Source organism: Carassius gibelio, chromosome B13, assembly GCF_023724105.1.
Source record: "Carassius gibelio isolate Cgi1373 ecotype wild population from Czech Republic chromosome B13, carGib1.2-hapl.c, whole genome shotgun sequence".
In the NCBI taxonomy this organism is placed as follows: Eukaryota; Metazoa; Chordata; class Actinopteri; order Cypriniformes; family Cyprinidae; genus Carassius; species Carassius gibelio.
In genome coordinates, this window is record NC_068408.1 from 1047196 (window position 1) to 1059695 (window position 12500).

Genomic DNA, 12500 nt, shown 5'->3' on the forward strand with positions numbered 1-12500 from the left:
TGATTGGTTTTCTTTTGGAAATATGTTTCAAATTAATCGTGAATGCATTTATGACTGTAAAAGCACAATTGCAAAATTGATAAAAAAAAATCGCGATAGTTTTTTTTTTTTTTTTTTGTCCATATCGCACAGCCCTAGTTTATTCAATAAATATAGTTTAAAATCTAGCTTCTGAGTACTAAGTTATAAACCCAACAAAAGCGGGGTCAGTTAATTTTTTTGAAGTGGGCCGCGCAAACATATGTGTTTGGTTGTGTGGGCCGCGAGTTGAAAAAGGTTGGGAACCACTGATATAGAGTATATTGTGAATGGACACCACGGTCTTCATACTGTGTTTAGGATCATCTCGTATCAGATCCCACATCTTCAGTTCATCACAACACCACATCATCGTTTCAGGACAGTGAATGATGCATTTTATTTTCCCTTTCTTTTTTTCTCTCATTTTAAACTTGACACGTTGCCATGTTTTTAATACGTAATGCTGAATATTTAGAGTTGTTCCTCACTGTAAGTGCTCAGAAGTCTGAGCCGGCGTGTTTGATATATTTGGAGTTAGGGTTAGAGCGATTGTGTGTGAGAAACACTGGTTCTTCTGCTGGTTTATTGTGTGATTTCTGACAGCCCAAATGTACAGAGCTTTTGTAATAAAAGAAATGGATCTTGTCATGTGTGTGTGTCTGTTTCATGATGGAGTTCACTGAGACTTTACTGTGATCTAAACACACAAGTCATTCAAACTCACACATTTACTGCTGTCTTATTACATTATTTACAGATGGTTATCCTAAAATACTGTAGTGGTGTAGAACATACATGCTATGCTAAATATACCCTATGGATTTGATTTAGTTATATGCATCGTTTGTTTATTTTGGAAGGTGACACTCTTAAGATTTGTTCATAAATAGTCAGAATCACTATATGTCTTATGAGTAATATGATTTTCAAGCAGATGAGTAGTTGGGAGCTATTAGCTGGGAAACACAATGAGAGCACCACTTGAAGCCTTACCAAGCCAAATTTACAAATTGATAACTACCTTTTTAATGATACCTTTGAAAATTAGTGTTTTACACGTTTATTTAAGTGCTTCCCAAAAAATGCCACTTGGAGACTCCAAATAGCCCTTTGTAACCATTGACACATAAAATGCTGGAATTCTTGAATTATTGAATGTACAGTCATGATTTTGGTCTCTAATGAAAGGTTACACTTAGAGCTTGTTTATTCCGAATCACCGTCAATCACTGTTGACACATTACATTTTTTTTTCAATTCTTTACACTAAACTTTGAGCAAATAAAAGGACAAAACAAGTGCTATGGTATACATTTGTTTTTTTGTATTCACTGTTTCCCTGCAGCTTTCCTTCATACACAGAAAAGTCCTCTGCTCCTTTTTGTTCATTAGCAAAGCTACTTTTCTTTCTTTTTTTTTCTTTATTGAGGGACTTTTATTTTGCGAGCTCTAGATGCGTGACTGTTATTTTGTGTGGCGGTGTGTTTCCGGTTCTGACTCTGAGGCGTCTGACTGACCGCTGAGAGCAGACCTGTGCACTCATCTCTAGTTTAGTTCATTAGTTAAGTTAGATTCGTCATCATGGCCAGAAGTGACAGTAGCTCGTACTTCAGGAGATCCAGTCTGTTCTGGATGACGGTCGTCACGGCTTCTTTGAGCTTTTACACGGTAAGCTGAAACTGATGAATTATTCATTCAGTCGTGAAACACTGAACATTAACAGCATTTCAGAAACTTTTAAACAAATATTGTTTGACATGACTGTCAGAAAATCAGTTTGACTTCTGAATGAAATGATGTATTCTCTGCTGAAAATATGCGAAGTCACGATGATGAAGAGTAAACAAACAGAAGCGGCTCTTCAGAGTGAACTTTCCCTCAGTGTTACAGTCACACAGCGAGCGAAGTCCGCTACAGTCTATCAATAATGTATCCGTGTATCCTTCTGTTGATACAAACACACCTGTGCTGCTGACGACTGCGTCTATGTGTGTGTGTGTGCATTATATCATCTGGAAAAAAAAATACATTTAGAAAAATGATATTTAACTTTAAAACCGTAGAAACCACAAATTTACCATGGATACAACATTAACTATTTTAGCCATAAAAATTATAGTAAAAGCCATTATAATAATTATTACTATTACTGTTGTCAAAATACATGACCAAAATGATAGTTTGTATAGTAATTAATTGGATAACTTCTATTAGGTTAGGTACTTTAATTACTTTTGACCTCAGATATATTCCATTGTTGGTTGTCAGCACTGAGAAGTGTATTAAACATCACACAATGCTGGGATTCATGAGTGAACTGCTGTGAACTGATGAAAAGATGGAAGACTTCAAAAATGTAGAAAAGCAGTAGAATTTCAGCAAGGAAAAATTTAAGAGAGAAAAAAAAGTATTAGAGCAAATCTAATGATGAATAATTTACTGCCACTGTGTGAATTAACAAGTAATCATGTAAGCTACGAAAAAGCAATTATTCGTATTCTTAGCTTTTTTAAAGGCACTAAAGTGTAACGTTTTTGGAATCTGATTAGTGTTTAGATGTGAGCAGTTCCTGTGGAGATCCTTCAGATTCAGTCATGAGTGTGTGTCTCAGAACTGACTGACCTGAGATCAGCCAACACTGAAAACAGGATGACCACACTGAGAATAACAGTATAAACCTCCAGATAAACCACCGATGCCTTGTGAAACCATGCCTCTCTCTGCTCAAACCGTGAGAAGAGAAGATGAGAAGCATTATTTGAGACGGACTGTAGTGAGAGAGGCTGTCTGTGTCTGGTTTGGTGACCGCTTCTCACACACATCAGCTGCAGTGACTGTGTTTCATTGGTTTCTAGTGGACGGTGTTTTGGCCTCAGGACGTCCCGTACAGCAGTCTGGGTCCTCTGGGCGCTCTGGCCAAGCATTTCGTGGACTATCATTATCCTGTGATGTATTATGGGTAAGTGAGCGAGCGCTGTTATTCATACGGAGAGCTCCGAGCCCTCGCTGATGTTAGTTTCTCTCTTCTGTGTCTCAGGTGGTTTCTGGCGTGGATCATCCATCTGTTCGAGGCTCTGTTTGCGCTGAAGGTCTGCAGGTAAGACCCCGTGTGTTTCGTGTTTTCTACCACAAGGTGGCAGTACAGACCATCAGATCTAACTCTGTGTGCGTTCTGTCAGCTCACTGCACTTATGGATTATTAATGGAGTTAATTATATCAGTGGAAGATCTGGGTCGGTCTGAGGATGAGCTGATGTTCATCTGATCCGTGTGTTTGTGTCTGCAGTGATAAAGGCATCGACAGCTCGTCCACACGCTTGCTGTGGTTCGCTCAGACGTTTCTCTTTGGTTTCGCGTCTCTGGGTCTTCTGATCAGATACAAGCCGGACGGCCGACCCAAACGCCAGTGACCCACACCAGAGCTCGTGTCCCAGAGCACACTGACCTTTATATCCCAGAGGATTCATCAACCTGCAGGTTACATCTGAACAGTCACAGTCAGTTCTTATACACGAGACTAGTGTGAGAGCATCACTATCCTGGACTGAAGAGTTACCGTGTATCTAATGCCTCCTGTAGTGTAACGTGTGCTCAGAGACGGGTTACATGCAGACATTCACAGGTGAAGAATAACAGGACAGATATCCATCTAAAGCTTTAGTCCCGTGATGAAACAGACTGAACTTCCCACTGTACAACAGAACAAGAGCCCTTCATATAAGCTTTAATATTTACTCCGTAAATATGCCTTTAAACAGTTTTCACTCAGAAAGGAAACACACTCAAATTTTGAAGTAGAGAAACTGAAATTGTGTTTTCAGCAACACTTAAACCTGTTTTGTGTGGTGCATAATATGCATAGGAAAGCATTGCATCGAAACTGAAATGCATTATAATATTTGCAGATACCTGAAATTGGTCATTTGCATCAATCTTTTTAAAGGTTTAACAGTGAGTGTTATAATTGTGGTTACAGTTATTCATGAGATCATACAATGAATAATTAATGCATCAATAATACTTTTACAATGCATTATATCAAAAGGCTCTGAAGTATGAGTTTTATATTTAAAAGGGGGATATAAAAAAATTAATTATCCAGTTTAATAAAATGAAGTTAAATAATTCTGAGAACCACTGATTTAGAAAGTGTACAGCTCAAATGCATCTTAACGTAAGACTTCATGAGCTTTAATTCAATTCAGGTTTAATTGTGTAGCGCTTTTCATGATACAAATCATTCCAATACAGCTTTAAAGAAAATGTAAGTTTCTATTTTAAAGTCTCTTTTTCACTGCTGCAGTGTGTGTGTGTGTGTGTGTGTGTGTGTGTGTGTGTGTGTGTGATTAACAGATCAAGAGTGTTTGAATGATGGAAAATAAACGGATTGATTTGACGTGTGTTTAGTGTCATCTGTCATTCGATGTACAATCACATAAACACTGTGACACAGATATCAAGCTTCTTCCAGTTATGACAGGAGCTCAGCATTGATTAATCTGCGGATGAATGAATCGGATTCATCTCTTCAGACTGGATTCAAACACACATACAGCAGAGAGAGAGAGATTACACACCGTCCATGTGCTTTATTCATAGCTAGACAACATACTCATAATTCATAAAGAGAGAGAACTTTTTATTTTAGCATATTCGTCAGACAATAATTACTCTTTTGTGTCTTGATTGAGTAAAACCAGCAATCTCACAGCAGCATCAGAGAGCTGGGTGTCTTATTCAACCTGTAGGCGACCTCATTTTATTTAAATATAGGAAAATATGACTTAATTTGTTTCCTGTTTCCACCTACATAAACTCTAAACCTCTCTTTTTTTGTTTCAAAGTTGATCCAGACAAATACATTGAAGCTAAACTTTCTTTTCTTTTTAATAACTGTACTGCCCTAATAGTCTGATATTTTCAACTGTTTAATCAAATGAAATAAAATAAATCTGAGAAAAATATCCTGAAAACGCGCTCCGAGTCCCGATTTGAATCACAAGAGTCATGAACCCGATCCGGATTCATAAGAGCTTCGAAGTTCATATGTGAATAAAACAATGAATAAATCCTGAACCCGATCTACATCAAATGATTCGCGATTCGCGCTAGCTTTTCGAAACAGTGAACCATTAACCTGTTCGTGTTATTTATTTTAATCATTATAAACGATGTCGATTGTCTCTAGTGAATCACTAATGATCGGAGACACGAGTTTGAATCATTCGGAGCGGTTCCAGCGTAAGTGACTCACTCAAGTGAATCTAGGTCAACATATTTTGTTGACCCTGGAACAACATTTTACTCCAAAAATATATTCTTAACCATATCCCTACACCTAAACCTAACCTTAACCATGAGTAATCCCTAAAATTAGAGGAAATGATAGATGAATGACACTTATGTACAAGCACCAAACACTGATTTTAAGCGTAAACTTCACAAAATCTAAAAACTGGTTCTTCAAATCTGATTGGTTAATCACAATGTTGTTCCAGGGTCAACAACGATGTTGTCCCAGGAACATGTCTCACTTGGTAAAATCAGGTTCTGCGTCATGTTTACACGACACTGTCAGCACTACAGCCGGCTCAGCTCCAGCTTTAGGACATTCACTGAAATAAACGAACAAATCATGTTTACAAAATAAAATAAAAAATCAATATTTCCCTTCCAAAGATAACATCAACACAAATCTTTGTATCTTAATTCACTATATTTGAAATAGTTTGATCTGGAGCTCAAACGCGGATGAGCTAAATGCCTTTAATTATTTTAATGCACTATTTGTAATTGCACAAATGAGCATCTGTAGTCTGAATACAGACGGTTCCTGCTGGTGTTCATGTGGTCATGTGCAGATTTATACACACATAATATCTAACCTTATGATCTCTATCAAATACAGCACTCAGAGTGTGATTATATACAGGAAGAGCTTTATATCCTTAAGCCACAGCTGAGATAAACACAGCTAGATTCCACATCACAGTTTAATAAATGATGTTATATACAGCACAACATTCTGGATCATGCAATAATAATGAATCGATTCATGCAGGACTGTGATTTGAATTACAGTGCATTTGTTCAGATCTTTGGGATCTTTACATTAGTTTGAACAGAAATCCTGAGATCTGTGTGACTCAGAGTAATCACTCTGTATTATCTGCCTTTATTCAAGCAACTGTCTGATTTTTGTCTTGTTCTCCAGTCGAATTATCTTAACATTTTAATATCAAAATTCAAAACTACTAAATATTTTATACATAAATTAACACACACAAATAATAATAAAAAAAATCTGAAATTTAAATGATAAAAATTTACAATTTAAAAAGTTTTTTTTTTACATTTACTAAAAATATATAAAAAGAATAACCATATAAAATATAACAATAATGCAAAATATGATTCTTATAAAATATAATAAAAAAAATACTTAAATAAAAAGTAAAAAAACTAGCTGCATCATGTCACATGAGAATTAAAGATCAGAACGAATGTGTTGTGAAATAACAACTTAACATCTCAGCTCACTGTTATTACTGTTATAATCACAGTTATATACTGAATGAACATGAACGTGTGTGTGTGTGTGTGTGTGTGTGTGTGTGTGTGGAACTGTCCTCTGACCTGTGTTCTGAACAGCTCTGCTTTATCACTGTACCGTCTGTGACAAACATCCAGCACCCTGAGAGAGAGACGGTTAGTTAGTTAGTTAGCTGGTTGGTTAGTTAGTTAATTGGTTAGTTAGGGGATCTGGAGAGGGGATGGCAGTGCTGATGCTGATGTGACCTGTAGCTTATGTTTACACCGATGCATTGGGCAGATGTTTTATTCAAATCGACTAACACTCATTCAGGGTTTACATGCAGGAGCTCAAACCGTAGAAGTCACGGTTCGATTCCCAGAGAATGCTCTGATAACATGCACAGCTCGACTCCAATACAACACAAGTCTTTGGGATAAAAGCGTCTGCACGATGCATGACTGTAGGAGGTCCTCCTCGTTCTCTGACCTGACGTCCTCTCGGGTCAGCAGGTCCAGGAGTTTGGCCATGTCTCCGGGCCAGTCGTCCAGATGCACGCTGAAGCGACTGACCCTGTGGTCCACACACTGCAGAAGCAGCTCCAGCTCCATGTTCGCACTGCTGACCACCACAGCCACCCTGCAGCACACAACACACACCTCACATTCACATTACATTGCTCTGTTAGGAAGCTAATGCATCAAATCATGTTAACAAATGAGACCTAATTATAAATGTAAATGTTTGAGCAATTCAAACAAACAGTTTATTCTATTAATATGGTTCATTAGCATAGTGTTCAGAGTTGCCAAGCAGCATATTTAATCTGAATGCATTTATAATGTTGATCTGCATGTGACAACAGCTTCGAGTGCAGCTCGTGCATTCAGAGACCAGAGTTTGTTTTCTGAAGGAAACTCAGCTTACAGGACGAGCAAAAAAAACTCCTGGAAGCGCAGCATGGCCACCAGAGCATCGCCTCCCTTCAGAGACAGAAAACATCTCAATATTATAATAATAAATCACACACACACAGTGAGACTCGGCTCACATCTGGGACATTCTAAAACACCTAACGTGCCTGATGTATTATTGATTATGAGTGCTATATATAAGCCAGCAGATGAGCCCAGAAGATGAACACAATTCTTTTTTTATTATGTAAAGATTCTAGGTATTGATTTTCTTAGTCAGTGGATTCAGTACAGTACTTCGGACTAACATGTCTGACAAAAACACATGAATGTTAAATGTTACCGCAGAGCAGTTTTCATGTAGATCCTAGACTGAATGGAGCCGTTGGTCTTTAAGAAACCTGACAGAGATGAGTTTGTCCACGGTTTTCTTGGCCAGCTGGAGGCAGTGTGTGTCCAGAGCGTGATCCAGCAGATCTGTGTGAGCGATCAGAGCAGACACATCAGAGCGCTCTCAGGACACAGCGGTTAGTTTGAGGGGGTTACCTCTGTAGAGTTTCTCGTTGGGGTTGCAGGAGAGGTCTTTAGCAGCGTGAAGCCACTTGAACCCGGAGCCGTTTCCATCAGACCAGACTCACTATGACAGAGATGCGAGGGTCCAGGTGTTTGATGGCAGCTGCGGTCCCCACCAGGAGCCCACAGTGACCGCTCGCAGGAACGATGACCGCGTCCAGCTGCAGCACCTGCTCGTAGATCTCCAGACCCACTGATCCCAGACCTGCCAGATACACAGCGCTGTCGTCCCTGCGGATGAGAGAGATGGATCAGACTAAAATGTATCAGTTTCCACAAAAATATCGGTCAGCAGAACTGTGTTCAACATTGATAATAATCAGAGATGTTTCTTGAGCAGTAAATCATCATATTATAATCATGATTTTAGAAAGAAGACTTTTGACAATCCAGTGTATGTGTGTTGTGAAAAGCGCTTTACGAGTAATGTGAAGTTGGATAGATGCATGAGTAATACGCCTGCGCTCACTCCTCCAGACACAGGTATCCGTTCTCTCGGGCCAGGTGTCTGGCGTGGTTGATGGAGTCTCGTGCCGTGCTGCCGTAGGAAATAACCACCGCACCGTAGTCTCTGTACGTGCGCAGACGAGGAGGAGAGCTGCACACCGGCGTGATGATGAACACCGGGATCCTCAGCTCCACCGCGTGAAACACCACGGCCCTCGAGAAGCTGGAGTCAGTGGCCACCATCACACCCTTCCTCTGCTGATCCTGGAACAGTCACATTACACACTCACTACAGCACTCACACATAGTTTCATACAGTTAAATACTTTGTATAATTTATTGCAATTTCATTTCTGTTTCATACATATCAGTTAAATGATTTTACAGTAAGGAATGTATTATGTTTTAAGATACCAGACATTACGTTCAAAATTTCTGCACACTATTATTTTTAATATTATAATGTTATCTGTCCAAAAACAATTTAAAAATTCTAAAAATTAAGCTAAATGTATATGAAACGTGAATAATCTGAGTAGAGTATAGCGTGTGTGTGACCTGTGTGAGGGAGGACAGCAGCTGCAGCGCTCCTCTCTCCTTCACTGAACCTGTGTAGAGCAGGAACTCCACACCACAGTGTACTGCACACACACACCTTCAGGAGTCAGTGTGTGTGTGTGAGTGTGAGTGTGTGTGTGTGTGTGTGTGTCTGTGTGTCTCTGTGTGTGTGTGTCTCTGTGTGTCAGTGTGTGTGTGTCTCTGTGTGTCTCTGTGTGTCTCTGTGTGTGTGTGTGTGTGAGTGTGTGTGTCTGTGTGTGTGTGTGTGTGTGAGTGTGTGTGTGTCTCTGTGTGTCTCTGTGTGTCTCTGTGTGTGTGTGTGTGTGTGCACGTGCCGTGCGTGTGTATGTATGTGTGTGTGTGTGTGCGTGAGAGAGAGAGAGAGAGAGAGAGAGAGAGAGAGAGAGAGAGAGAGAGAGTCTCTCTGAGTGTGTGCACGTGCCGTGTGTGTGTGTGTGTGTGTGTTTGTGTTTGCTGTGCTTCATCACTGTTTAATTTCTGCAGACACTCTAGTGATGATCATAATGTTTTTTGGTGTTCAGTAATTCCTAAATGTTCATGAGGTTTGTGTGTGTTGGATTTATTGCAGAGTAATGAGTCTGTGTTCTGCAACATAATCTAATTTACTCCATATCTCTGTGTAGTTCTGGATTGTGGTTTTCTATATCTCTGAGCTGGTTTCATACCACAACATATCACTTTCTTTTCATTTACACTCAAATGTGTGTGTGTGTGTGAGTCATATTTAATATTTGGTATTTCATATTTGTTCATTATTAAAGCACATGCAAACTTATATTAATAGATCAATCAGTGGCTCAGGGTTTTTGAGTTGATGAAAAGCTAATAATTAATAATAATAATTAAATATTTTCAGAAAATTAAAATAGTTAAAAAATAAAAGGCATCAAACTAAAACACATACAGAGAAAATGGTCTCTTACAGAGAAAGTTGCCTAAAGCATGTCATTCCTTGATGAACGCCTTGGTAAGGAATAAACCGTGTTTCAGGGAGTGTGTGCAGTTATAGTTTTTCTTTGTTTAGTCTTCTGCTTTAACTTGCAGCTCGAAAAGGTTTGCGATTGTTTTACTACAATCCTCTAAGTGACATCAGAGAACCGTAAACGTGAATGTGTCTTTCAGTTTGAGTAAAAGTTTCTTTGAGGCCTTCGAGTAAATGTTTTAGCTCAAATGAGAAAAAGTTTGTGAATTGCTGCCTTCTGACTCGTGAGTCACTCTCTCTGCTTGAGTTTGTGTCTTCATGTTCGGCTTCGGTCCTGCTGGAGAGCGTGAAGCAGACCCACCCACCCGCTCACACACACACACACACACACACACACCCCCGCTCACACACACACACACCCCCGCTCACACACACACACACCCCCGCTCACACACACACACCCACCCGCTCACACACACACTCTCATTTTCTCTTTTGATTGGCTCAGGAAACTCTCCATCCAGCCCAGAAGAGTTGAACGAAACAAATGTGTGGCATTACTGCTTCATCAGCGGTTAAAGGGACAGTCCATTCCAAAATATCATTCTGTCAGCATTTACTCTCCTCATCATAACTTGTACACACAGTAGATGGTATTTAGATTTTTAGTTGCTTTTGTGTTATGAAGAACAAGGAAAGTTACACGGGTTTGAAACAACACGAAGGCGAGACGATGAAAGAGTTTTGAGATTGTGTTCAGAATCAGTGTGTTGTTCTAGAATAGTGGACTCGAAGATGCAGCGGTGTTCTGCAGTCTGTATTATTATTATTATTGTGTGGATCTGTAGGTTTGTGAGATGGATGGAACGACTGACATGGAATCAGTGTTTGGGTAAATTACTTTTAAAATGAATGCATTACAATAGAAAAAAATTAAATACTGTAATTGCTTTACTTAAGTTACTTTTTTTTGGAAAATAATTAATTACGTTACTCTTTTTATATGAAAAAGATTATATTTTGGCAAATGTAAAAGCCCTTTCACACCAAAAGTGAAATGAATAAGCCTCTGATAAAAAAATATATATGGGATATTTGTGTTATTTAACATATTTAATTATTGCAGGTTTGCCTCATATTCTGAGTTTTGACTGATTTTGAGGAACACTGAATCTGTTTTTGTGTAAGTGAGATGAGTAAATGCATGTTGACATTCAGTCCAGAACAGTGTTGGGGGTAATGCATTACAAATAAAATGAATTCTATAATCCGATTGCTTTTTTGAAGTGGCTAGTAAAGTAAGGCTTTACTTTTTAATGTAGAAGGAAATATCGGAGTTACTTTTTCACGCCAGTTAATTTGTTTCCATGTGTTGAGTGACAGCTCTGGTGTTGCCATGGAGACAAATCAGGAGTAAATGCAGAGTGCTGTGTGTGAACATGATCTCACTCTTACCTAAATTTAAACAATTGTAGTATCAGGCTGCAACATAACAACATTGAACAAAAGTGAAGAAGGCCTAAGTGCTCTGTACATCTCTCTCTCTCTCTCCTGGTGATTTCTGTGCTGTCTGTGAGTCATGAGCAGCTCAGATCTGTGAACCTGGGGCAGCAGATGAAGTAACGTCTGCTGGATGCTGATGGAGAAGTGTGTTTAACAGAGAGCATCCATTAAAACACTGCTCATGACAGGGGGTCTAATGCAGAAACATCAGAGAGGTGGGAATCCTGCGGGAAAACTCATGAAACACTCCTGGAGGAGCTGTGTGAGACACGTGTGTGTGTGTGTGTGTGTGTGAGAGATATTGTTGTATACATATGATCTAGATGATTCTATTGATGTTTGAGGTGAATCTCTGATCCGTTTCTAGCAGTGTAGCTGTGTGAGTGATGTTTAATGCAGTGACAGTAATTCATGTATTAACAGTAGATCTCTCTCTCTCTCTCTCTCTCTCTCTCTCTCTCTCTCTCTGTGTGTGTGTGTGTGTGTGTGTGTGTGACAGAGACGAGCAGCAGCTCAAACGTCTGTCAGGATCAGAACGCTCTTCATGAGCAGATGGACGCAGTAGAGAAGGTGAGCTCAGTATCATCAGTGTTTAATCAGACTCAGAGTCAGTCTAAAGCTCAGTTCATCTGTCTCGTCTCTCACTTCTGGAGTTAACTTGAGACTTTCACCATTCTGACATTTTTCCCTTCTGAATTCTGAGTTTATATCTTGCAGATGTATTGCTTTTTTTCCCTCTAAATTCTACGTTTATGTCTTTTAGTGTTGGACTTTTTTTGTCCTTTAAATTCTGATAAACATTTTGCAAATGTGTGACTTTTTGTCTTCTAAATTCTGAGTGTATTTCTTGTAGTTTCTTGACTTTTGTGCCCTCTATTCTTTTGTTGTTGCAAGTTTATATCTAGCAAATCTAAAACTTTTTCCTTTCTAAATTTTGAGTTTATTTTTGTTTTGACCCTTTCATCCTCTAAATGTTGAGATTACATCTTGCAAATTTGTCACTTTTTTT

At 39.0% G+C, this 12500-nt stretch overlaps 3 protein-coding genes across 5 annotated transcripts in view; 2 read left to right on the forward strand and 1 right to left on the reverse strand.

The window, feature by feature from the left end:
• The window catches only part of LOC127970567 (serum response factor-like), a 25088-nt gene extending 24422 nt beyond the window's left edge, over nt 1-666 (forward strand). For all 3 annotated transcript variants that reach the window (XM_052573189.1, XM_052573188.1, XM_052573190.1), the window contains one exon: nt 1-666. This exon is cut by the window's left edge and continues 2963 nt beyond it. The gene's annotated coding sequence lies outside the window, so the exon portion shown is untranslated.
• Nucleotides 667-1489: 823 nt separating this feature from the next.
• LOC127970809 (transmembrane protein 254) lies at nt 1490-4417 on the forward strand. Its single transcript, XM_052573547.1, has 4 exons — nt 1490-1689; nt 2877-2980; nt 3059-3118; nt 3308-4417. The coding sequence occupies exons 1-4, from the start codon at nt 1603-1605 to the stop codon at nt 3429-3431; spliced, it is 375 nt and encodes a 124-aa protein (XP_052429507.1). The 5' UTR covers nt 1490-1602; the 3' UTR covers nt 3432-4417.
• A 2391-nt stretch (nt 4418-6808) lies between these two features.
• Nucleotides 6809-9109, reverse strand: LOC127970808 (L-threonine dehydratase catabolic TdcB-like). Its single transcript, XM_052573546.1, has 5 exons — nt 9046-9109; nt 8510-8751; nt 8014-8271; nt 7811-7944; nt 6809-7192 (listed from the first exon to the last, which is right to left on the reverse strand). The coding sequence occupies exons 2-3, from the start codon at nt 8728-8730 to the stop codon at nt 8091-8093; spliced, it is 402 nt and encodes a 133-aa protein (XP_052429506.1). The 5' UTR covers nt 8731-8751; nt 9046-9109; the 3' UTR covers nt 6809-7192; nt 7811-7944; nt 8014-8090.
• Nucleotides 9110-12500: the final 3391 nt, after the last annotated feature.

Bases quoted from the DNA above. Each gene is read 5' to 3' on its own strand.
- LOC127970809 (XM_052573547.1), top strand. From the start codon at position 1,603: ATGGCCAGAAGTGACAGTAGCTCGTACTTCAGGAGATCCAGTCTGTTC. The intron at 1,690-2,876 runs GTAAGCTGAAAC...ATTGGTTTCTAG, and splicing joins CTTCTTTGAGCTTTTACACG to TGGACGGTGTTTTGGCCTCA. The intron at 2,981-3,058 runs GTAAGTGAGCGA...TCTGTGTCTCAG, and splicing joins TATCCTGTGATGTATTATGG to GTGGTTTCTGGCGTGGATCA.
- LOC127970808 (XM_052573546.1), bottom strand. From the start codon at position 8,730: ATGGTGGCCACTGACTCCAGCTTCTCGAGGGCCGTGGTGTTTCACGCG. The intron at 8,272-8,509 runs GTGAGCGCAGGC...TCTCATCCGCAG, and splicing joins GGATACCTGTGTCTGGAGGA to GGACGACAGCGCTGTGTATC.